We start from the raw sequence: 25,751 nt of genomic DNA, 5'->3' as shown, positions 1-25,751 counted from the left end.
CCCAAGTTCACATAATTCTTGACGTCGTTGGGTTTTAAGTTTTATATATTTGGTTGGAGACAGTAGCTATTGTCGATATCCCCTTATCTCATTTTTAAAATTCAAGAAATTCAAGTCAAATTTGTTTAAATTTTAAAAATGTGGAAGATGAGAAACAACATACTCTTCAACGAACTATAGATAATCACTTGGAATTTTCTAAAAGTATAGAGACAGAGAGAGAGAGAGAGAGAGAGAGAGAGAGAGAGAGAGAGAGAAGTTTGAACTAAAAAATAAGAGATAAAGAGAGAGAGAGAGAGAGAGAGAGAGAGAGAGAGAGAGAGAGAAGTTTGAACTAAAAAATAAGAGATAAAATGAGGCAAACGTAGACGCAGTTGAGTTTGAAAAAGATGTTGACGCTGATCCCCATTGCAAGATCGTCTCTCACTCTCATGATAAAGTTAGAAAACACGCAATCCCCATCCCCACCCCCACCCCCATTCATGTGTGTGGAAAGTCCAAAAACAACTTATTAAATCCCAACAAACAAAAACAGTGTTTGATTAGTCTCTCTCTCTTACACCACACGTGAAGTGGTGTTTGTGTTGTGTGTCGGCAGTTTGACTACCAATCTCACAATTCCTGTTTTTGTTTTGATGATAGAGTGGTTTGTTTGACCAAGTCCTTCACTGACTACCAACACACACGCCCCCTTGTAATTTTGATCCCATTAATCAATCTTGGATTTAGGACAAATGACTCTAATAATCAAATTATCAAAGCTTGCTTCTCGAACGTATATAAGGTGTAATAATATTAAGGATATAAGTAATGAATCAATAATGTCTTATTTGATTCTTGAGATGAGTGATAACATGTTTCTGCTTGGCCGTGTATGTGTGTCTGTTCATCAAAGGCCTCTTAAGTATGATCTTGGTCGGGTCGGGCAAAATCCGAATGAAAAAAGACAAATCTTATTAACGTTATAAACATTTTTGTCATGTCGTTTTGGGTATATTACCCATATCAGAATGCAAGAATATGATGATGTAAAAGATGAAAAGTTTCCAATGAAGTGGAACCACTTTTGTTGCGGTTTCATTATTAGCGACACTAACAGAAATATTGTTTTTACTTTGTTGTGGTAGTGAAACTAGACATTCAAATGAAATAAAAATTTGTTGGATCGAATGAGTGAAGTGAAGATTGTGTGGTTGGTAAGGTAAACCCAGCCAGCTCCTACTACTACTCGATTTACCAGACAAGCCTCAATCAGCATCTCCCCTATGTCCCAAGTTTCAACCACACCTCTCCTCCACAACACACAAAGGCAGACTTCCTAAAGATGAGTTTTCAATCTTGAATAAAGACTCAACTAAGTCCAAAGAAATTGCTTCTACAGGCGTCTAACTAAGAGGCACGACCTAGAACACAAAAACCCTTTATCGTCAAGATCTAGTTTATCCATAATCAACACAACTCAGATTAAACTGAATTGACAAGAACAACACACAACCGGGACATATAGTGTATTCATATAAGAAGTTTTTCTGTCTCAACAATTAGACGCATAATACCTTCATGGCTTAGACAGTCTTTAAGTGTCATGTCCAACAGATATTTGTCAAAACACACATGATAATATCCAAGTTCGTCTTTCTAATGAGAGCTACTGCTACGTGTATCCTTGATCACCCAAGCTTTCTGCTATAAGATCCAACCTGCAGACCAAAAAGGAATAGGGAAAAGATCAAATTCTAAGTTTTCATTAGTAAAAACACGGTATCCCAAGTAACCTGGTATGACATTTATTTGATTACCTTAGCATGGACATTAATCATAACAAATACTACACAATTATAAGGTTTTGGGGTGAAACATGAGAGTTTATCTTTATAATCTAATAAACTGGATAGCATTCTGTATAAAATGGAGAAAAACCAAAAGGTGATCAATCTTTTCCCCAGGGTATTCCAACTACCATATCACAAGATAGCTAAATGATAACCAATCAAACTATGTCAAGAATAAATAAGCAAATACATAACTACTAAAAAATGGAAGGATTATTATCCAACAAATGTGTTTTCTACTCCCTAAGGCAAGTGTAATTGAGAGAAAGCACCATTGTCTCTCACACACACACTAATGCGGGATGCAAAATTAGACAGAATCACATGACACAGATACAGCAACCAACAAGTAACTTAATATGGAAGGGTTTGCCACATCCTACATGCACACACAATAAGACCATTGCAAGACAATCGGATATTACTTGACTATGAATCTATTTACACATCCTACCGCCAGATATAATAAGGTATCAAGTGGACATGATATAGAATACATTAATCTTTATGTCCTACCTCTGATTGTGAAGATGAATGGGCCTACACAGGTCTTCCTTCACCAGAAGATTGTATAGTGAGACCATGTTATGTCTTGTCAAGTAAGAGTTCACAAAACCACTTTATTAAAAGACATTTCATATATTCATTGAATACTAATTCTCAAAAATTTAATAAAGTATCCCACGTTTGGTATAATTATCCTCAAAACACAGGAAGACATCGGTTTGATTCATACCATAACATTATGGCCCAGATGCTAATAAATGTGAACATTCCATTGATTGCTAAACAAGGGGCAACCAGTGTAAAAATTGCTAGAGAGTGCAAAATATGGAACTACAACCAATAATACTAGCACAATGGCACCATGGACTTCACTGCTACTTTTCGGTGATTTCCCATTATAAGGTCCAAACAACACAAATGAACTAAAATGGTGTGAGTGGTGGTAGAACAGAGAGGACAACAGGCATTCATCATTTAGAACTCAAGACATGGATTGCATAATCTTCTTTCAATTAAGACAACTTCAAAATGTATATTGGTTTAAAGAACCTAATTCGAACAAATGTAGGTCAAGAGTATCCTACACTCTAATGTGTGTTCATCGACAAATTTAACCGATCTGAGATATTCAGGATTATTATGATCATCCAATCAGTAAAAAGAAATCAGATGCCACGAATTCAACCACAAATTGAATTCCATCAAAATTCCAAACCCAAAAAGCATCAAATTCTTTCCGAAATCCTAAGTACACAACAATTATTTTCTCAGAGACGAAACCAATTTCAATTGAATCTAAAAATCAAAAATTAATACAACAAAGCTACCAAAACAAGAAAACCCCTCCAATCACACAAAACCCGTTTTCCCACACGACACTTGAAATTACACAATTCAAAAGAGAAAAGGGAAATAAAGAATCTACCAGTCTCGCGTAACAATCCAACCAAAACACAGAGAATTCAAACTGAAATTACCTAGGGTGGGGGAAAGAACGACAAGGAAACTAGTTGTAGTACAACTCGAGACCCATGCCGTCATGGATCTCGTAGTCCTTGAGGGTGATATGGTCCTTGTAGATGGTGTACCACTTCTGAATTCTGATCTTGTCGGCTCGGGTGCCAGTCTGGGCGGCCACGAGCTTCTTGAGGTCACCGATTGTGTCGTCCTCGTTGCACTTGACACGCACCTTCTTACCCAGCCGATCATTCAACACTACCTCGATCATTTTAGTTCGCCCGGCACCACCAAATCCTGGCTATCAACGCAGAACTGAGGAATAGGATTGTTGTGATCAGCTGGAATATTTTTGAATGGAGATTCAGGAGAAATGAGTGTGGTGGCCTAGAATGTTCCATCAATCATTTTATATTACTCCTAATTCTCCAACTAATAATCTTCACGTATCCCACTCTCTTCGTTCACAAAATAATAACCATCTCCTACTGACTAATTGATTTTATCATTTTCTTTTTTTTTTCCATATTAAAAATTAATTTATTTTAATAACTTTGTATTGATTATTTAGTTTGTCCTTTTTTTTCCTTTTTTTTTTCACTGAACAAATATGATATGAATTAAGAGTATGCACATATATAAGGCGTGTAGAAATTGTGAATGAACTTTTAAAATTTTACTTTTTTCATATGACGATTTTGTAAAAGGCGCAACAACTTCTATTAGTGATTTTTAAAATCTTATTTATTAACCCAAATATATTTTTATCAGAACAAAAAAAAATTATTTGACCTAAACAACTATAGTTTTTGATTAGTATTTTTATTAATATCATCAAATTCGATAAATTTTAATTAATGAAGAGTTCTCCTGATCAAACAGAACAAATGTCGGAATTCTATATACAATTTTCCCAATCACATAAAATTTAAATATAATTATATCATACGTTATAAGAGGGTGGTGTAATTATCCATATTTTAATTTACAATAAAATCACATTTAAGTAACCATGACTTCCGATACTAAAGTTTCTTCAACAATACATCAAATCCATTCAACTAAACATTACACGTGCAGATTTCTGGGGAGTAGGTGATGGCTATACACAAAATCTTAACAGATTTTATGTTTATGAAACTGAAACGTGCTTTAGTCATAAAATTTGGAATGTCCAACCAGAAAACAAAATATGTAACATAAAGGTAAATAAATAAAAACAAAAACATGTGAATGTGCCCATAAACAAACTATTGCACTTGACCATAATCTAAAGATTTGCATCTCTCTCGCTCATCCCATGAAATTTCGCTTGTTCGACCACCAACATTACCAGATGACACAACAATTTTGGCAACTCAAAACGTAGAGAACAGTCGGACCATATAAATTCTCGAAAGGAGACTTAGGTATAGATTCCAGTCTCACCTGAATAATAACCCCCAAAAAGACATCACGGGAGTCCCAGACGACAAGACAGCAACTGGTGTTCCTGTATACAGCTGGGAAACTGTAAGAAACTCAAAAGTTAAATTAAAATGGAAAAACATTCCCAATTGTAACAATGAAATTAAAAACAAGGGTAAATTAATCTGGCAATGAGTACAAACTACGATGGTGCTCATGCACGAGGCATGAACACATCATCACTTGACGAAAAATTCTAAGTTCACATTTCATGTTACACATGTTACACGAGGATGAATAGTGTTTTCTTTGGCTGAGTAAGAAAGAAATAAACAAGAATACTATGTTGGAGGGAAGAATCCCCTGAACCATTAAACAAAACTGAGACGACCCTAGCAACCAAGTGTGAAAATAAATAACCGGCGACAACAACTACGTAGCCTATCAATATGAGCCCAATTGAAACAAAAATATACTGTACATATGTCCCCTGCAACACGGAATGGGACCCAAAGATTGTGGCTACAGGTTCGACATTGGGATTAAGTGATTAAGTAGTTACTCCAACACTGCAACCTCCTGATCGACTCTCCAGTAGTTGGCGTCATTGAATTCCTTCATCCCAGCACCACCGTCATCTGAATCCTCCTTTTCTGGTTTCTTTGGAGTGATATTCCTTTTCAGTGGCCCAGCTTCCCCAACTATTCCTTCCTTGAGAGCCTGTTCCATTGCCTTCTCTGTACCCTCTAATTCCACACCCACAAATTCCACATCCTCTTCGAACAAAGAAGGCACGGCAACACTTTTCTGACTCGAATCAGATTTAGCAGAAGCATCAGAGGAATCTGTAGAAATGATTTCCCCATTTGTTACAGGGTCTCCACTTGAAGTGGGACTAGTGGGGGCGGGGCTAGGCGCTACTGAATTCACAAGATTGTCAGTGATGTTGCTTTGGTCATCAAATGGATTAACACTAGATCCACCAACTTGAAAACCCGACCCCTCCCCCCATGCTACCCACTCAGGTATTGGCCTGTCTTCAAATGGATCATCATTGTCTGGTGTCTCAAAACGGAAGAAACCTAAGTCATTAGAGGCAGCGGTCTTCTCATTCTGGGAATTTGAGTCTTCATCATTCCTAGCGTTGTTCAGATTGAGTCCATTCAGGACATTTGCATCAAAACTGGATGAACCATTAGCAGAAGTTCTACTCTCGGTCATTTCCTCATCCTCTCCTACCACAACCTCATCATCACTACTGCTGTTACCACTGTTAGATATTCCATTCAAGTTAATATCATCCATCATGTCAGAAGATGAGGTGTTCACAGGTGCATCACCAGCATTTCTATCATCTTGGAATGCAAACCAGTTGGAATTTGTGAACAAACTGCTGCAATGAAAAACAAAAAATTGTCATACAATAACCAAATTGGCCTCCTGAAAGGACTCTGCTCACAGGTCACAAAATTTCAATCTGTTTGTCCCTTTATATTCTGACATAACTTCTTCATCCCCTAGTCTTCACAATTACATGTATTTATTTGTTGGAGGTGGTGGAGCTAGGAATAAGATAGAAGGATTATTACACCCATATGTGAAAGAAAATTGCAAAACTATTTCTCAGTTGGAACACCTAAAAGTACAGAACTAAGAAGTTACGTTGCCCCATAATTCCAGCTCAAACCATCACGAAAAATGCAAGAGACTCACCTCCCTTGGTCATCACCCAACCTTAGGGATGAAATTACAACTTCAGCAGATTCATCATCAAAGTAGACATCCTACAATTCATCAGATTCAAATGTCAAACACTGGAGCAATTCATTAAAAGAGAGAAGACACGACCAAAACATTTCTCTGCACTCCTCTAAAGTAAGCAATTTGGGGTATGGAAGCATAAAATAATGCAGATGAGAAGTGAAATTGGTGATGCAGTTTACCTCATCATCACGATCAAGAGATCCATGACCCTGAGAATACAAATCATAAATGGATCTCAAAGAATTTATATTAAATTTTGGTAGAAAGTTATTTAGATTCAGAAGACAGCGCCCCCCCACTCCCCCCAGCCCTGTTGACATTTACCTCGGCATCGTCATTTTCATATATGGTGTATCTAAATGCTTGGCTTAAATTATTTGCCAGAGCTGCAACATCATAATCTCTGTCATGAACATCTTCCTCATCACTATCCCTTGTCCTGTCTTGCAATGCAGAAGGCCTCCTGCAAAAGAGTTACAGAATAATCATTTTTATGGAATTATAGTGCAGTAGGGCCTGATGAAACCTTTGTAGAAGAGGAAAGTAGCAATGTTCTGCATGCAAAAATTAAGAAATTAAACAATAAAAAATACACACACCCACAGACATATATACACACATCAGCTACACAGTAACAATAGGTCCGCCTAGAGACTAAAGACAGACTTCTCTCATTGTATTGGACCTTGTAATTTTTTTCAAATTGCATTGTCCTCAACTAAATCAGGCCTGAAGCTTCAGACGCTGGAAAATATGCCAGTAGGCTAACATGTAAGTTGAACACAATATGTGATAAATGGATAATGACAACTTTTTAATAATTCAAACGCAATTGCAAAACAACAAGAGAAACGAGACCTACCCGCAAGCCCATCGATAAACATTCTCAACCATATTACGCTCCTGTAACACAGTAGTCTGCCACGCACTCCATTCATTATTTTCCTGAAGCACAGAGAATAGATTGCATGAGACAAGACAGCAAAGATATGAGAAAATTATGTGAAACATATTTGCAAACTCCTCCAGGTTCTATTCTTCGGAGCAACAGTACATTTTACATTTTCAATCTAAGGTTTTACAACCAGAACATGCCATCAACCAAGATAAACTATTGAATTCGGCACCAACCTGAAGATGTCTTTGAATGCGACTATCACTGTTCCCCAACTGAATTAGTTTATTTGCTATCCTTGTCAAGTGTCCAAAGTATCCTGCTCGAGGTGCCTGTCTTCTAGAATCTGGTATAGTTGGCTGCATTTGATTGTAATATAACCAGAATATAACTCTTGTATACTCAACGAAGAAATGGTAAACAAAGGCAGTGTAAGTGAAGTTTATACTCATGGACAATCTATTAATCACACTAATAACATGTGAAAATGTACCAGGACTAAAATGAGCAAAAAGTCCAATGAATGACAGTTAGGCACACACAACAATAAAAATTGATAAACATTAACAAGCTTTACCTGATTAAGTAGGTCAGCATGCGTAGGACTTTTTTCTGTTTCAAGAATTTTTCCAACCAAGCTACAATCTTTAAGAAGATGACTAACAATGGTATTGTTTTTGCTTTCCAAGCATGAATATATGATGCTCTCCACATGATGATGTAAAGCATTATTATATGGGTACCTGCACCAGAAATAAGATTATTAGAACGTAGCATTAGAAAATCTAACTGCTGACAACCGAACTCCAGCAAAAATGAGATTCAAGATTGCTGTGTTGTGTAAACTACCATACATCATGGAAAGAAATAATAAACAATAGCAAATCAAATCCTTACTCAAAGAAGAGATCAAGAACTCTCTGAATTGTCCCAGAGCTGACCAATTCCTTCTCAGCTGCCTCATTGCTAGTTTTCAGCAACACCGCCAGGAATTCAACAATCTACCATCAAGTACCACAATTTGTACAAAATTGTGAAATCCCCAAGGTAAAGACATATAAACACAAGACAGAGCAGCTCTATATATCAACAGAACTATGGGTGTACAATTTTCATTCTATATATGCATGACTTTTCCTTCCAGAGCTTTAAAGGAACAGACAAACATCAAATTTCGGTAGATTATAATGTAAAAGAATTCAAGATAGAAACCAAACATTCGGATAGAATTCTTCAATTTCCTATAATATAAAGGATAGCAATGTCTTTCATTTCCTGCAACAACTCTCTCAGGACAGACAACAACTTTAGGAGTTGCACTAAGGAAAAATATTTAATGATAGCATTTTCACTAACCTTCAAACGGTGTTTTCCAAGGGGGGGCCTCAATTCGCCATATGTTGTGGGTAAAATCTTCTCATCAGATGAAACATTCAAAAGCATCAGCAACTCACCTGAATGAAAAGTTTTAGATGCTTGTTTCTTCAGTACATGGAACATCACAAACAATGTGTTCATACATTTAAAGAGAAGTTCAACAAGCTAACATAGTGTGACATTGGCTGATATCTGACTGTTTGGTGAGGTCAAAATACTCTGCTCTCAAAAATGCATCTCCCAAGATCATTTAAACAAAAGTGAGGATTTGGCCTCAAACTCCCTACCGGAACCCCCACAAGAAGAGGAAACGAGAAATTAAACCATAAAGAATATCATCTTCTCGACCCATATATACTGCATCCATGTAAAATCTTTAAACTCCTTTTCGCTATTACCACATGCATCATCGTGATACAGCAGTACTGTATTATCTCCTTGTGTGCATTTTCATCTCCTTGTCTACGTTTTGACAAATACTTGGAATTAAGAAGGAATGTTTTGAAAACCAAGGTATACACCCGAAATATAGACATTATTTTAGCAATGACATTTTGTGGAGTTCAAGCAAACTAATTTTAGTGCCACGCAGCATAGTACAGTAAGTATACAGCAAGGAATGGAAAAATGTTCACCCAAGTAAAGAATAAAAATTGATATGATATTAGCACATCCATGTCTAACATCATTCCAAGCAGTGGCAAAAGTGTGAATCTGATCAAATTTAAATCGAACCAAAATTGGACTGAATGAACATAAAAAATCTACCCATCAAACTGACCTGACCTTTTCCCATTTCTATCACATATGTACTTGCAATATGGACAATAAAAATCAATTGCCAACCAAGACGTAGGAAAACTCGTGGAAGTTTAAGCCAACTGGTGCATTTATTTCATTATATTTTTAAGAAAAATATTGTCATCTTATGGCAATACGACTCATAATTTAATGAAAAAAATTCTGTCACCTTATGGTAATATGATAGATCAATATGCAATATATTTATATTGGTATACACCAACTCTGGACATGCACATTCAGGGATCCAACCAAAATTGATTCTCTCAAGACTGGACTATCCATTGGTTCAACTAACAGTCAGTCAAATCATGGATCCTAGTGCAAAAGGCAAACGCTGAATAACGAATACTTGCATCATCAAATTCTCAAGAAACATACGCTACATATTGAGTCATTGACAAAACATAAAAATCCAGGACTCAGTAGCTGAGAAAGTAACAGTTGGAGAAATCCCAAAACTGTGTTTGGATAGTCTAGTCCATAATAAATTACAAAAACAAAGTCCTGCAATAAAATTCAATTCCAACTGCATAACATGAGAGAACAAGCCAAAGGTACAATATCGAGAATCATCAGCTTCAGACTCACCTAGTTTCGGGAGCATTGCACCAACAGTATCAGGATTAGCATTTATAGGTGATTCATACACATTTTGACTTCTGAAGGAGTACATTACTGGCGAAGGAATTGATCTTTTAGGATCCAACAATGAAATACAAACAGACAGCGAATGGACAAGCGCAGATTTTGAATTTGAGTCTTCAAGTGCATGACCAAATATCCTTGCCACAAAACTGCATATAAAGAAAGCTATTGAGTCAAAACACTCACTAAATCATTATACGACAATTGGGGCCAAAAAATTGATCCTCAAGTTGAAGCTGTACAAACCTTGGACTGGATAGTTGAGTGGCCAGAAGGGATGGTGCATTCCTCGTTATGGAACATAATGTTTCAGCAGCATTAGCATGTACTTCGGGAGGACTCTGGTGGCCACAGAATAAATGCCATTATTAGATAGTTCACACATCATGAAGCCACTCATGAAAATGTATATTCAGCAAACAATCCTCAAGAGAAAAGAATGAATATAAGTCCAACACTGAACCATACAAGATAGTAAATCCAAAGCACACCCCAACCTCAGATTTTCAATTGTAAAGAAAGATATAACATGAGACAAAGCATCACAAAGAACAGGAATAAACCTGGTTCTAACTGAAGCAGGATGAGAAATAGAATCAGCATATTGCATATGTCAAAATGAAGTTACATAATAATGAAACACAAGAGTTCACTTCATATATACATGATTTTATGGTGTCTCCCAGATAAATAAAAAATAGTAAGAAACCACTTAGGACCAGTTTATAGAGGTTCTACGAGCAAATTGATTCATAAAGGACATGTGTAGCAAACCCAAGTACCCAAAAAAGAGAAGGTCCATAATATATGTTGTCAACTGAGTCACCATACGACCACACATCAGTCACATCCAAGTCTGGAAACAAAATTGACAGTTGACTTGAGTTTAATATACAGATACTGGCCACAGAAAATCTAAGTTAAAGGGTGACAACAGCTTAGTATGCTATTAGTGCTATTTTATATCAGTAGTACCTTTCCCAACTGGCATTTGAAACTAGAAATAAATGAATGGGTACCACTCCTACATCAACAGCAAAAGGTTCTTATACAGACACACACTGCCAGTTTCAAACTTACAGAGGTATTCAGTTTATCCACAATCATTTCTAACAAGTTGCTATCAGCCAACCACTGCATAACATCAGAGGAATTTGGATATAGATGATCATCAGCACCTACAAGTCGCACCAAGACCTGATAAAAAAGCTAATGAGAAGAGAGAATAACATGAAAGGAGCAAAAGCAGCACAAGCTCCCACAAATTGAGACAAAGGATTAGAGCCAAATATAGAAATATATATATAAGACTCAACCTCCATGATGGATGTAATACCAATCAAATCAACTAGCTGCTTAAGAACATCTTGGTGGGCCTGCAAGCAATATTACTCATAATATTATTATTGAGTGGAAGGAATATTTCTTTGTCAGAGAAGATCAAAGATAACCAAAGCTTCACAGAACACAGTAGAACCATATGGGCATTGTTTGCTTTGATTGATATGGAAGATACAAGTTATTTCACCCAATAAGTCATTTGAACTGGTTGAAAGAAGTTCACAAAATCAACAGCTTGCACTATTTCCCATAATCAGACTGATTACAATTATTTGGGAGGGTGACAGTTCCAACACAAAGTAGGTGGCAGGAGCAAACAATCATTACTATCCTCACTTTTTTCTCAATTAGATTACTATTGCACTCCAGCATTATCGAAGGGCCCACTCATGGGATTAGGCACCCAAAATCATCCCTCAAAAGCTCATATTTTCTTTTTGAGACATCTCACCATCTCAAATGGCATAAATGTCGTTGTGGCCCTTATCACCTGATTGGATCATGGCAGCCAAAGAAAGGCATCCTCACGTAATATACCATCCCAGTTAATTTACTGAAGCAAAATTTGATTTAAAAACCCTGCAGCAAGATCACTTAATATCCTCCGTCATCCCTTCAAATGAAGCAAACACACCCATAGCATACACTTACAATTTCACTGGTTAAATGGAAGCTGAGTTTCGCAGCTTCAGATGCTCTACAAGATTTAGCTCGTAACCAGAGCAGGATATTCTTAGAAGTAACTCTGAACATATTTTTCTCTCTCTTAAGTTTTTGAATTACCTTGAGGACATAATCACAGATCGAAAAAATGTATAAAATTTGCTAGAATCAAGAAAAAGGTGGTTCAAGGAAACACACAAGTTCTTGCAAGAGATCCTTCTTCCTGGATTGCTCAGAACTCAAGTTGTTATTATTATTTTGTATTCTATGAAAGACCTAATTAGCAAAGATAAACTGCATGCGCATTTAGGATGTAATAATCCCACTTCATTTAGCCAATACTAAAGTTGAGCAACCATGGGTAGGAAAAGCATTTTTCCAGTTAGAGTGATCCAGGAATAAAATAGCATCTGGACGATAAGGTTCAGCTTTCTGTAAATTAAATTACTACCCGAAAAAGACCTTATGCCGTTTGATATCAACAACCAAATGGATATTAGAAAAAAAGGAAAAAAAAGTTCAAGGATGTGATGCACGAGATAGCAGATCACAAGGCAATACACAAATGATCCTCCACCCAGCCCCCAATAAAAGGGCAAGGAAGAGGGGGAGGGGGAGGAAACATTGATTAGGCATCTAAATTTTAACAGTTCATGGTATAATCGTATAGGCATGAATTAGCATGCATGGTTCAAAAGTATCGAAGTTTTACTTAAATCACCTTGACATAATTCATCAGTGGAATAGTCTTCCGTAACATTAGGCACACCACAACCTGCATAGGGATTACATAAAACAAGTCAGTCACAAGTTAATAAATCAACAGCTTTGAGTAGGAAATACTCCCGAAGCTTATTAAGCAATCAATCACACCTTACTAAAATAACCAGCCAACAGTGCACTATGAGCATGGTTTGCTTCCAAAAAAGAGAAGAGTAAATCCATAAGCTGCAAAAACATAAAAGGATTTGATTGATCTATCAATTGAAGCGACCACTAAATTTGTCAGTTAAATGTATTTCGTCAAATGTCCCATATGATGATCTAACCTCCTCATCCTCCACCAAAGTCTTCAAGATGACATCAATTTCACAGGTAAAAATTTCACAGGCAACAAAAGGATACCTACATTGTTAAACAAAAGTTTGAGCCACAAATGAAAATAAACCTAACAAAAATTGGATATAGATTATAGACTATTGGACCAAAGCTTTTTCTCAAAAACTATATTGACCTACTTGAAGGTCCGTTTGCTATCTGCATCCTCTAGGGGCTCCTCAATAATATATTTCAGCAGCTGCTCAACCTGAGCTCTATCTCTCAAACTGAAACCAATTAGCATTAAAGTTAAAAGCATTATTATCATTTCAGGATTTCCTCAAGGAAAGATAACTGGCACATAACTTTAAGTTATTTATGGTACACAATGAGGAAGTGAGGAAGGGCATACAAATTTATGAGGCGACTGTTTAATGCTTTGCACTCTTGAATTATCTCCTCTTCATCCAAAAGCTCTTCCAGTGTAAAATTTTCTTTGTCTAGCACACTCTCGACCTGAAGCAACATAATATAGACATCAGGACACTAATAAGGAAGAAAGACAAAGAAGGCAAGTTACTAAACAGATGTTAACAAAGAATAAGAGCATATTTAGCAAGTAAGCTCAGCAAGCTTGAGTTTAACTTTCAATCTTTCAAGCCAATAAGTTGAGACGAAAATACACTTGATAATCTATGGAGTGGTCTTGTTGCTACCTTCTCATAAAGCAAGGCTCAAGTGCTTGATAAGAAGACCTTAAGAAATAACCAATCTTGATCATTTTTTCCAAAGCATAATTACAAAAGATGTCAGGTTTGAAGACTAATAACCAACAACCTATATAAAGTTGCACAAGTCGGGCCATCAAGACCAGGTGAGGGGGGAGTTTATATTCAAAGCAGTTAAGATTATATTGTTACTAGAAGTATCCTAAAGCTTTCTTCAACAATATGTCGCTGCTCTAATCTTCTTTATCATATTATCCTTTTCCAACAACAAATAACAGCAAAGAGTCAAAATTCGAAATTATTAATTAATTAGCAGTGAATAATTTGCTCATTCTTTGCAACTCAAATCATCTAATAAATATAGTGTTATTATTCATTCTTTATATGAAATGATTGCTCTTACTTAAACTGAATATCAAATTGATGTTTCCATCTTTACTAATTCAAAGGATCACTTTTCCAAACAGAACTACTATATTCAGTACACTAACGGAGGAGAGTTGGGTTCAATCTCTTCTATGTTGGTCCTAATACTCAAACACAATTTATACAAGGCAAAGCCATTCATTCGACAACTGGAAGAGTTAGATATCTGTTTCCTATACTGCTTCTGATGAAAAGAAAAACCAGTCTCCCATTCCAGATATCTGATATGAACCATTTTCTGGGCCATCTGGTTTCTTCCAGTTCTTTTTAACTTCTTAACATAAGATAGCAAAAGTTTCAATTCTAAGCATCCAGATGATCATCATATATTTATTGAACATATTTCCAGATATTTCAGAATTACAGAAGAGAACTTTCCTTTACTAGTTATTTGGTAAGGTGGTGCATTATCAATTTCAATGTTACTGTTTTGTAGTTGGTATCGCTGAAACTGTGAGTATAATTGTCCCAGCAAGCATCTACCAGGCTATATGGGATCTATAACCAGAACAGGTTTGAAGACTATGAAGAGGGATCTAAAGAGATACACTTGTCCACTTCAAACAAGTCACCAGTTGGAATTCAAAGCATACGGTCCTCTGACAGTACCACGCAACCTACTTAACAAAAGGGCAGTTTCTGCAGGTCTACTAATTTAAACTTCAAAAGATCATGCGACCCAACCATCACATAACATAGAAAAGAGAGTAGATTCCAAGCAAAAGGGTCCCACTAAGAAAGTAACAAATCGCTAAGAGCATAACATTCAGATGACAAAGTAAATGCCCTCATAATCTAATGTCCATGCACCTGTTTGTATAGAAGGTGGTGAGTTATAAATTGGGTGATCCTAAACTACTTAAACTTGCATCCAACTGGGAAAAAAATTGAGGCAATGCATATTAATAGTTTAGAAGATAAAGAGATCCAGGAATTTTATCAATGTCTTCTCAAATAACAGACCTATGGAAGGACGACAGCCAGAGATTTACGACATTACATCAAACTCCGACCAATCACTGGCAAAGTTCAATTAATGCAAAAAATGTAGGAAGAGAATTACGTGAAAATGCAAACAGAAAAAAACCAAAGATCCTAAGTTTCCATCATCAACAAATAAACGAATCACATTCCTTAACTGCAAAATTTGTTAAATATATAAAACTATCCATTGCCACTCCAATAGCAAAGTAAACGAAACTCAGCGCAAAATTCCAAACCAACCAAAAAAAAAAAAGAAAGAAACTTAATTCAACCCAAAACCACTTCATGAACCACGCAATTCAGACCTAAGAATCCAAACTCTCAACCAAAAACGAAACGCCAAACATTCGTTCTGTTGACTTACAGGAGAAGACGCAGAAAGAGCTGTGAGCTTCCAAAACATATTGCCTAGGCGCGAGCACACAGAGGCACAGCGGTGGTGTGTATCGGCAGGGAGCGACGGAGACGCGAGCAAGGGGGAGGTGGACGAAGCTGAACAGATCTGTAAACCCTAAAATCTGAATCAATACAAGGAATACAGAGATAGAAGACAGCTCCAGATCAAACGAAAAGCTCCAGAAGAATTTGGAGCGAAAGAGGAGTGGTGGGGGCAATGAAAAACCCTAATTTCTGGAGGAAGATCGAATGAGGAAGGAACAGAAGCCCAAGAGATCGAGCGCGGCCTGAGTCCTCCTTTTTCCTTTTTTCTTTCAATAATGAGAATTATTAATTAAACAGAAATAATAGTAGTAGTAATACAGACCATGGGGGGAGGGGGGGTAGATGGTATATGTTTGCGTATGTATAACGTATAATTTTCAGTTTTTTATCATGTCTGAGTAGAATAAAGGGGTGGGGCAAGAGCAAGCACACATCTCTGATGTTGTGGTTATTGTGTTTCTACTGGAATATTTATTTGAAAATATGAATATAAAATAAAACAAATAAATTGGACTTTTGCTCATATATTCAAATTCGAATTTCATAATTATTTACAGACTTGTATACTTCAAAGGGAATCTGTCAGTTTTGTTTTCTAGTGTTATGATGTAATATCTGTGAGAATTTTAAAAACGCTTTTTAACTTCTTATTTTAGAAAATCGTTTTAATGTATTTTGAATGTCAATTTTTACTTCTTAACCTGTTAAGAAATAAGAATTATATTTTTAAATTAAAAATAGTTGTTTTGATTTTTCTATAAATAAATTAAAGTTAACTTTTGACTAATATATCTTCATTATAATAATTTTTATTTATTATTCAAATTCACACGTCTAAAGTTGATACTGGAATTTTTAAATAATTTGACGCTATTAAAATTTATGTTTTCTCATTTTATATTTAATTTTTGATCGAGCGAAAGTCACAAGTATTGGAAAATAAAATTTAAAAATGAAAAAAAAAACTAAAATTGAAATGTTAAGGAAAACAACTTAATATTTATAATTTTACCGATAAATTGCATAAATTCGTATGAAATTGCTTATATTTTTTGACTTAAAGCATCTTATTTTAAGTAGTTTAAACACATAAATTGTTGATAAGAAACACTACTTTTTAACTTATTTCAGCATTAAACTGATAACATCCCAAAAAGAATGTGGTAATCAAAATGTGCACGAACGGTTTATTTCTCAAAATTTGAGTTTTTGAAGGAAAAAATAATTTGCAATTTACTCTCTTAAAAGTTTTTATCATTCACTATCACAATTAATTTTCAAACGCGTTATATGCATTTTTAGGATCCACGCATCCTAATATTTTGCCTAATTAAGTATACTTCCTATTAGATTGAATTACTTAAAATTTCCATCTCGCATGTAACTCCAGTCAGCAGGTCCCCTCGAATTTTACATTTGATATTTCAAAAGTACCCCTCACAAATTTTTTACTATAATGTGATTTTTTTATATATATTAAAATCACATCTCGACCAAAATTTAGGTAAAACACTCATGGTCACTTCACCAATGCTGCACTACTTTAAAGTGAATAATATTGACGATAAAGAGAGCAAAGTTAGATATGAAGACATGATGATAGCGATACAGAGATATGGAAAAAATAAATAAAATTAGCATTATGTATTATTATCTATTTTTCATCATTTCGCCAAATTTTGTACTTATGGTAAAAAATAATAATAATACCAACTTAAGTGAATATATTTCTAGGGTAAAATGCACTTCACCCTCTTGACCATCTTTTCATATATATTTACTATCTATTTTAATATTATAAAATTTTCAAATCCCCAATTATTATTTTTTTTATGTAAATGAACTGAATTATTTATTACTGCATGTAGAATAGTGAACATAATTGATTGATAGCAACAATAAACATTCTAACCCGCAAGTTTATCCCTTGCCAATGTTCCAGCTGAATTGATATTTTTCGCCAGCAACTTAGTTGGGTTGAAGTCAGAAGATGGACTTAGGCTCTTTAGGTTCGTGCATTATAGCCTGTTGATTTTACCTCAATCGAGCCTGGACTCTTGTTAATGGAACTGAACATTTCTTTTAAACTTAAAAAAGGATACTTGAAGTATCAATATATATTTCTCATTTATTTATTTCATATATTTAAAAAAAATAGGACTATACTCTCGCTTGCATTTTACATGTTAGAATTTTGAAAATTTCTATAATAAATATCCCAAAATCTCCAAAAAGAAAAAAAAAAGGTCCCAAAAATTATTAACCTTTTTTGTATCATATTACTGCAAATCCAAATTTTACGTTATGGATTATAAAAACATGATCGCCATTTTAAGATAATGTAATTTGTCCATATTTTCATATCAAATTTGTGTTTTATTTATTTTTTTCTAGAGAAAAACATTAACTAGAACCACCATGTGATTTATGTTTGAATCACTTAATAAAAATCATTAATATGTATGCATATGCATGTATGTATACTTAAGGAAACAACCATTAATTTGGATAACATCACAATAATTGTGATAGTAAACTATGTGAGGGAAAACAATTATAATGTTTGAATTCGTTTTCTAAGTGTTTTATTGTATTTTGTGAAGATAGAGAGAGAAAAACAAAGATAAATAAGTGTGTGTTAGAGATAATATGAATGTTTGGATTTGTTTTTTAATATAATTTAAAATAAGTATTGTATGTTTAATGTTGTGTTTTTGGGTACCAAAATTACTATTCATTGTCAAATCATGTCTTTTTTATATATATTTATGTATATGTATGTATTTATGCTAAAACAATTTAAAATACCTATATAAGATGTTTCTGAATGATGACAAACATTGAGTATGTTTTGACTCCTTTTAGAGATAACTTGAAAATGAAAACAAATATAGTAAATATATTATGTGTAGTGGTATTATTAAATTGATTTGAAATTTTGTTTCGGGGATGTGATGTTTTTATGGGATGATTTTTAGTATTAATGTCCAACGAAACTTTACTGATTGTATGATTGAAGAAAACGATTAAAAAGTATAAATATTTCCCAGTTTATATAACATATAATTGAAATATATACATATATAATTTCTAGTACCCTTTTATTAGAATCATTCCTTAAATGTGTAGATTATATATAGCTAATGCACAAGCTAACTGTACCAAATTATTATTTTGAAATAGACACTGTTTTTAAATAAACTTTGGATTTTAAGAAATAAAAAATATAAAAATATACAACCTTTAAGTTTAGCCCAAAAGTAATATATGGTATATATGTATTTATTTTTGGTTATGGAATAATATTTAGAAATTATTACATTTACGGCCCTCACCTATTGTCTTTTTAAACAAACTATCCATATATTTTTTAAAAATTATAAAAACCACCTCTAACAGTCTTTAAAATCCAAAAGTACCCTTGTTGACTAGGGCAACCTTTAAAATTATTTTTTAAAGACAGAGATGCCATTAGGGGTGTTTCTATAATTATTAAAAGGTATAAGGAGTGTCAGAGTAATATTTATGAAAATGAGTAATATCACCCCATATATTTTTTTATTATTTATACTAATTTTTAATTTAAATGTAAATTATTATATTAACCTTTTTTATTGAATCTTTACATAAATTTGCACCTTTTACTAATTAAAATATTAAAATATTTAATTAATATATAAATTATCCCTTAGTAAAATTTCATCTAACAAATAAGTCCATTCCTTAATCAAATTTTATCGAACTTGCTGATTTTACATGTTAAATAAATATTTTTATGATCAAATTATCCTCACATGTTTTCACGGTTAATGAATATCTGAAGGTATTTTTTCACCGTTATAAGGGTAGTTTAGTCGGAAAAAATTGTTTGGTATGCAATAAGTTAGTAATAGGTCAATTGAGGATAAATATAAATTTTCATTAAGATATTTTTGTTAATATCAGTAAATTTAGTGAATTTTCACTAATAGAGGAATTTATTTATTAGATGGAAGCAAACTTCAGTGGTGCTAGATATAATTTCCTAAATCACAGGGGGTGAATGTGTAATTACATCATATCTCATGAAAATGAACTATAATTATCTCTTAATAATGATAAATAAATTGGGACAAATACTTATATAAATTAAAAAAAATACTGACATATTTAATAAGACTCGAACACAAAATCTGATAATTTATTTATAAAATTTCAATTTTAATCTTAACCATCATTGACGAATGTAAGATATGTTGGAATGTAAGAAATGTATGTAGCATGCAGAAACTAAAAACAAAAGTGGAAAGTGGAAAGTTAGAGGTGTAGTTCTCTAACAAACAATTTCCGGGTCGACGGTCTACCTAAGTGGCCCCAACTCAACTGCACTGGCCCACCGGACTTGAAAATGCTTCACCGGTCTTACTCTGCCCTCTGAACACACACAAACCAACGCCGATTCTCCTCTCCGCCTTTAGTTCAGACGACGACTCATCGCCGCTGGGGCAGATCGAAGCGAGGACGTCTTCGCTGAATCCACCACAGACTCGCGTATATACTCGTCTATCGCTGTTGATATTCGTGCAAGTTGGGGAATCCACAGTGCGGGCAGCGCAATTTATTCACGAGAGATGAATGTGAGCCAGGGAGCGGTGCACCCTGTGGAGGCGCCGCCGCTGCAGACGGATGGCGCGCCGAACGTGCCGCTGCCGCGCGTGAGGATGAAGGATCTCCAAGGTATGCCGGGGACAGTCGGCGGTCTGGTGTTGCGCGTGTCTCAGTTTTTATTCGCGATTGTGGCGCTCTCCGTCATGGCAACCACCAGTGACTTCCCATCGGTTACCGCCTTCTGGTACCAATCATCTCTTACTCCAATCAATTTATTGTTTAATTAACTCCAATCATGGTTGACTGAGGTTTTGGTGCAATTAAATTCTTGTATTTTTGATAGTGTTATTATTAGTTTTTACCTGTGGTTATTTGAGGATGACGAATCGGACAAATAGAGTTGTCAATCCAGTTCCTATTGGTTGCATAGGGCAGTGGAAATAATTTGTAAATACCACGATAAATTGCTGAAGTTCACTTGACTCTATCTTCATTATTAGTATTTCAGTCTTTTCCTTTTAGTTTATAATGGCAAAAGAATGTTGAAACGAACTAACTTGGTTGGAAGACCGACTTGAAGCACGATCATGAGGATTTTGTGGAGTTCTCCGTTTCTTCTCATTACTCTGAGTGTATCAGCATATTGGATTTTCATCTTGGAGTTATGATGTTTGTTACTGTTTAGTGTGGTTCATAAAGCTCATTGAATTGCACAACGATTGAATTATGTAGTGCATTGATCTTAAAAAAGCACTCATTTTTTGTGGCCTTGTGAAGTTGCTGGTTTGCTCGGGGCAAACTGAGTTCTGGTAATGATATTTGCATTGATTAGATGTGCTGCTTCATGGTACCTACTCCGTCACCAATCTGAAAACGCCAGAGGCATGTTCCGACTAGTCAAGATAGAGCAAAGGAAAACACAGTTTGGTGTCTGTACTCCTATAAGTCCTTCAAGAATTGGCTAGATTGCTATGTGAGTTTCATCTGTGTGCAGTGATTTCATGTATTTTGGTAATTGGTATACAGACCTAACTGAGGCTACAGAAATCTGCTCGCAATAAAAAAATTCCTACCTTGTAAATAGCTTAATGGATAACGAGATATTCTGTTTTTTTTCCCCTCCTGTTTTTTGGGATATTTTTCTAATTTCTTTCTACGTTGTTGAGAGCATGCAAACTGGGTGGATGCTAAACTTTGGGTTTATCTCTGAGAAGTGAGCCTTTTTTCATACCCTTTGCTTTTCTCTACCTGATACTTGACCCCGTCTACTTAGTAATACAATTGAACTATCACAAGTTATAGATAGATTCAACAGAAAGGTATGGTCACTACCTCCTCAACTTTCACCAGGTGAATAGAAGGTTCTGAATTTCAACTTTTGTCATGTGGATAGAGTTGAAGAATATCAGAATAGACTATTATGAGCATTTTCTTTTGTTGAAGACTTGATGAGCATGCTCCTTCACTAATAAAACAAAGTACAGTGTTTTTCCTGATATCGTATATCCTGATACTGACATCACTCCTCTTTTTTCTTTTCCCCTTTTAGCTACCTCGTTGCTGCTGCTGGTTTGCAGAGCCTGTGGAGCCTTGTATTAGCAATTCTTGATGCTTATGCACTTCTTGTAGGACGCCGCTTGCAGAATCCTCGAGTTGTTAGCTTATTTGCTGTTGGCGATGGGGTAAGTTTGACACCAAGCTAAGATAGCCATGTATTCATAGAGCATTTGTGCTGGCAGTTAGACCTTGATATTTGTTTAATCTTTGACTTCTCAACATTTGCTAATGTTAGGGGCTGCATCTTAACTTTCATGCCGCGCATTCTATTTTTATGTTTTCTTGCAGATATTGGGGACCTCCTTCATTTCTCACATTTGTTATAGAAATGTCCTTTTTTCTTTCTTTTGTTGGTTAAATGAGACAAGGAATAATAATTAGCACTTGCAGAAATTTACTATTCACTTTTTGCCAGATATTTAGTTCTGATTAACTATTACATAATATTATATGTTAGATTTTGTTATCTTAATTGGATAAAGTCCATGCTTTGTTTATATTAGTCTCCAAGAGCATAGCAATGAAAGACCTAAAAGGGTCTGCTGTTGGCACTTGGTAAGATGCAAAAGTTTGGACCTAATGCTGGCAAAGGCCATAGCCCCATTTCTTTGCTGGCAATTTGTTGTTTTATTGGAAAAGACTTCATATATTGCCTATTGGCAACCTGGCCATGTTTGAAGTCTTCACTAATTTGGTATTTTGATTTCACTTACTTGACTGAAGCTTCCTGTTTTAGCCTTATGTAGGTTTAAGTGCTACACTATTTTGCCTGTTCTGAGCTTCTCTTTCTCCTCTTTTCTTTTCTGTCAATACATTGTAGTTTTTGAGCTTACTTTTTTATGGTGTAGAAGTTAGTTTTGGCCTATATTTTCCTTTTCTGTAAGACTGCAAGTAGTTTTTCTAATACCAGATGTCTTTGATTGGTGATTCCCGAAAAGATTTCTTGATTCTTGCAGAGACTATTGAGACTTTGAATAAGGATTAGAGTCGCAAAATCTAAGAAAATAAGGAATAGGTTAATCAGGAGAATTTTTTGTGGTTGTGTTCATGTTAAATTAGATTTTGAGTAAAATAACATTTAACTAGAGATGGAGAAAATATTCAAAGTTATGATCACTTCACTCCCTATGGATTGAGGTGAGAGTTCCGTTAGGTACTATTGAATTCGCATTCAGGACTTGGTTCCAGTTTTGTGAAGCAGATGGGGTGCCAATTGGAGTGACATGAATATTGAAGGTAACTCTTGTCTGCATCTTGTTCTTGATTGAGATTTAAGGTGACCATAGTGGTGTAGAATTGAATCTTCGCAGGGACAGAGAGTAGTATGTTTTTAGTAGGAAAATGAACTCAACTGATCTTGATTCTGGCTCCGTGAAGTAAAGAATTACATTTATATTAAATTCCTGCTTCTTAAGATACAACATTCGTTAGGTTCTAGACTTCAACAATTTTCCCTTTACTTTTTTTTGGTAAACTTGACTGCAGGTGGAGTGAATGAGCTTTTGATAATATTGTTTTTCTATGTGGAGGGTGATTAGGCATGGTACCGTATTTCAACAATCATTGGTAGGGAAAATGTTGGTAGGTATTATTGATCCAATGTTGTAATGCAGAATGGTGGATATGGAAGAAGGGATAATGAATAGACAGAGAGGTTGGGTCTTGTGAAGGGGGGCTTTTGTCCAAAAATGATATTTGAATAGGATGAACAGCCACTGATATAATGTAATATTAGTTACAAAGTTAAAAGGCTAATACTTGCAGGATATAGTTTCAGTTTCTCATGTTATTTTTGATAATTTTTAGAGTTGGATGGCAAAGTGCGATAACCTTAACATGATCCTACAGTTTCCCCCTTAAAAAAGAATATGTGCGCTGTGCATGTAAGAGAAACTTGATAGAATATTATGCTGGAATTCATTTTTGGATGTTATCATGTAATTTTCGCTTGGTATAGAGGCAAATTAAGATAGTAAAGTGTGGAACTGTAATTGCTCAGGAAAAAGAAAAGCATAAAGTTTGGATGGCAAAATGTTCGTCAAATGTACAGGTTTAATTTTAAAAATATTGTATCCAGGAGAATCTTTGTGGAGATTTGGCTTGTTCGGCAGAGGCTGTTGGATGCACCTTCTGAGAAAATGGACGGTACTAGTTCAACAAACATGGATGGCAAAGCAACCTGAAATCACGCGGAGTGATTAATAAATAGGATTAGACCCTTAAATGTCTAGCTGTAGAGATAAGTTGCAGTTTTTGTATCCGAATCTAAGAAGAAGATTCATATAGAGATCTCAACTATGCACAGGAGAATGCCTTGTTAAGAGTTATGACAAAGTATAATCGTCCTAATAAAAGAATAAGCAAGCAGTGCGGTGACCTGAATAATCATATCTCTATTATGCGAAATATAGACATTACTGTTATTAACTAACTAAAAATAAGTTAAATCAGAGGGTGTAGATGAACACCAGTTCATTAATTACGTTGCTATCTAATGCTCAAACGATGGGTATGTTAGAGGATTTAGGGAGCCAGGGCTGCTGGTGCCCTTTTGGCCTGGGCATTTCTGTCCTGATATAGTTGTCCTCAGGACTAGACTCTTCTATGGAATGCATGGATCTCATGGTGCATGGGTGGTATTATCATATTATGCATTATAACGTTCCAGGTGAGAATGCTACTCTTCCTGTGCTCCTTTTTGACTGGATGTCTAGGTCTTCACATTCTGTTATTTATCTGAACTCATTTAACCATGTTTGTATCCAAAGCCTTGTGCTGTGTGGCCAAACTTCTTTTCATTTATTCTTAGATTCCCCTTCTTAGAATATAGCAAGTGAGCATTTTAGGGATCAGATGTTTCCTCTCCTCAGATGTCAGTCCCCAGTTGCACTTGTTGGTACCTCCCCTGGCAGCCAATTGCTTTAACATGCTGACAACATCCTCTCGATGTTAAAATTCATGCATGGGAGCAAAGACTGTGTGGCCAGCATTCCCTCGTCAGATTTTGTTAAAATATATTCAAATATACTTTAGCTCAGAATCCTGGTATTGTTTTGACTTTTAATCTCTTCATCAATTACTTTTATACCTTCTATCACCATGGACAAAAATTATTGCTGCCATGATACTTCGGCAAATTGCTATGATTTCCATCGCTTTGGTTCTCAACAGCCTTTAATTCTCTGCTCTATCCACAGCAACTACAAATAATGAAGTGCTTTGCTGTATCAGATAACTTGATAAGAAACATCACTCGTGTTTATTAAGTTTAACCGTTCTTGTTGGCTGTTGCAGGTAACTTCTACCCTAACATTTGCCGCCGCCTGTGCATCTGCAGGCATTACTGTTTTAATTGGAAATGATCTTGGGGCCTGTGGCAAGAATCATTGCACAGAGTTTGAAACTGCAACAGCTATGGCCTTCCTCAGCTGGTTTGCTGCCTTACCTTCTTTTTTGTTGAATTTCTGGTCATTGGCATCAAGATGAAGAACATATCTATTATCATGCAATATTTTTTAAGTTTTGAAGGATTATTTGTAGTTTCCATGATTTCATGTAGTCGTCTGTCCTCCGTGTGGTTAATGATATATACAACTCAGAAGTTGGTGCTGTCATCTGTACATACATACAGTGAAAATTGCAGTGCTATTTTCTCTACGAGGATTGGCTTGGTACTATGTAATTTCAAAATTGTAATGAAGATATTGTATGAACAATAACTATTCTTTTCTGTAATTATGAAAGGGGGGAGAGTAGGGGTTTGGAAATTTAACTTGTCTAAAGGGAATCTAAATGTTA

The 25,751-nt window shown here is 35.2% G+C and overlaps 3 protein-coding genes across 4 annotated transcripts; 1 reads left to right on the top strand and 2 right to left on the bottom strand.

Annotated features, from left to right (window-relative positions):
* LOC105170724 (ubiquitin-like protein 5) lies at positions 1,475 to 3,748 on the bottom strand. Its single transcript, XM_011091615.2, has 2 exons — positions 3,317 to 3,748; positions 1,475 to 1,700 (listed from the first exon to the last, which is right to left on the bottom strand). The coding sequence occupies exon 1, from the start codon at positions 3,565 to 3,567 to the stop codon at positions 3,346 to 3,348; it is 222 nt and encodes a 73-aa protein (XP_011089917.1). The 5' UTR covers positions 3,568 to 3,748; the 3' UTR covers positions 1,475 to 1,700; positions 3,317 to 3,345.
* LOC105170723 (serine/threonine-protein phosphatase 6 regulatory subunit 3) lies at positions 4,856 to 16,097 on the bottom strand. Of its 2 annotated transcripts, none has more exons than XM_011091612.2 (19): positions 15,733 to 16,097; positions 13,643 to 13,746; positions 13,431 to 13,517; positions 13,242 to 13,317; positions 13,066 to 13,140; positions 12,914 to 12,967; positions 11,505 to 11,564; positions 11,269 to 11,385; positions 10,435 to 10,529; positions 10,132 to 10,337; positions 8,719 to 8,816; positions 8,260 to 8,363; positions 7,940 to 8,105; positions 7,599 to 7,721; positions 7,330 to 7,412; positions 6,792 to 6,930; positions 6,647 to 6,676; positions 6,417 to 6,487; positions 4,856 to 6,096 (listed from the first exon to the last, which is right to left on the bottom strand). In XM_011091612.2, the coding sequence occupies exons 1-19, from the start codon at positions 15,769 to 15,771 to the stop codon at positions 5,262 to 5,264; spliced, it is 2,562 nt and encodes an 853-aa protein (XP_011089914.1). In that variant the 5' UTR covers positions 15,772 to 16,097; the 3' UTR covers positions 4,856 to 5,261. The 2 variants fall into 2 exon arrangements, with proteins under 2 accessions (XP_011089914.1, XP_011089916.1); XM_011091614.2 differs by having other exon boundaries at positions 4,856 to 6,093.
* Positions 20,072 to 25,735, top strand: LOC105170722 (CASP-like protein 5A2). The gene is made up of 3 exons (XM_011091611.2): positions 20,072 to 20,640; positions 21,946 to 22,078; positions 25,248 to 25,735. Exons 1-3 carry the CDS (start codon positions 20,420 to 20,422, stop codon positions 25,437 to 25,439), a joined length of 546 nt encoding a protein of 181 aa, XP_011089913.1. The 5' UTR covers positions 20,072 to 20,419; the 3' UTR covers positions 25,440 to 25,735.

Source organism: Sesamum indicum, linkage group LG9 (genome assembly GCF_000512975.1).
Source record: "Sesamum indicum cultivar Zhongzhi No. 13 linkage group LG9, S_indicum_v1.0, whole genome shotgun sequence".
Lineage (NCBI taxonomy): Eukaryota > Viridiplantae > Streptophyta > Magnoliopsida > Lamiales > Pedaliaceae > Sesamum > Sesamum indicum.
Note: the sequence above shows the minus strand (reverse complement) of the source record. Positions and strands in the feature narration are given on the sequence as shown.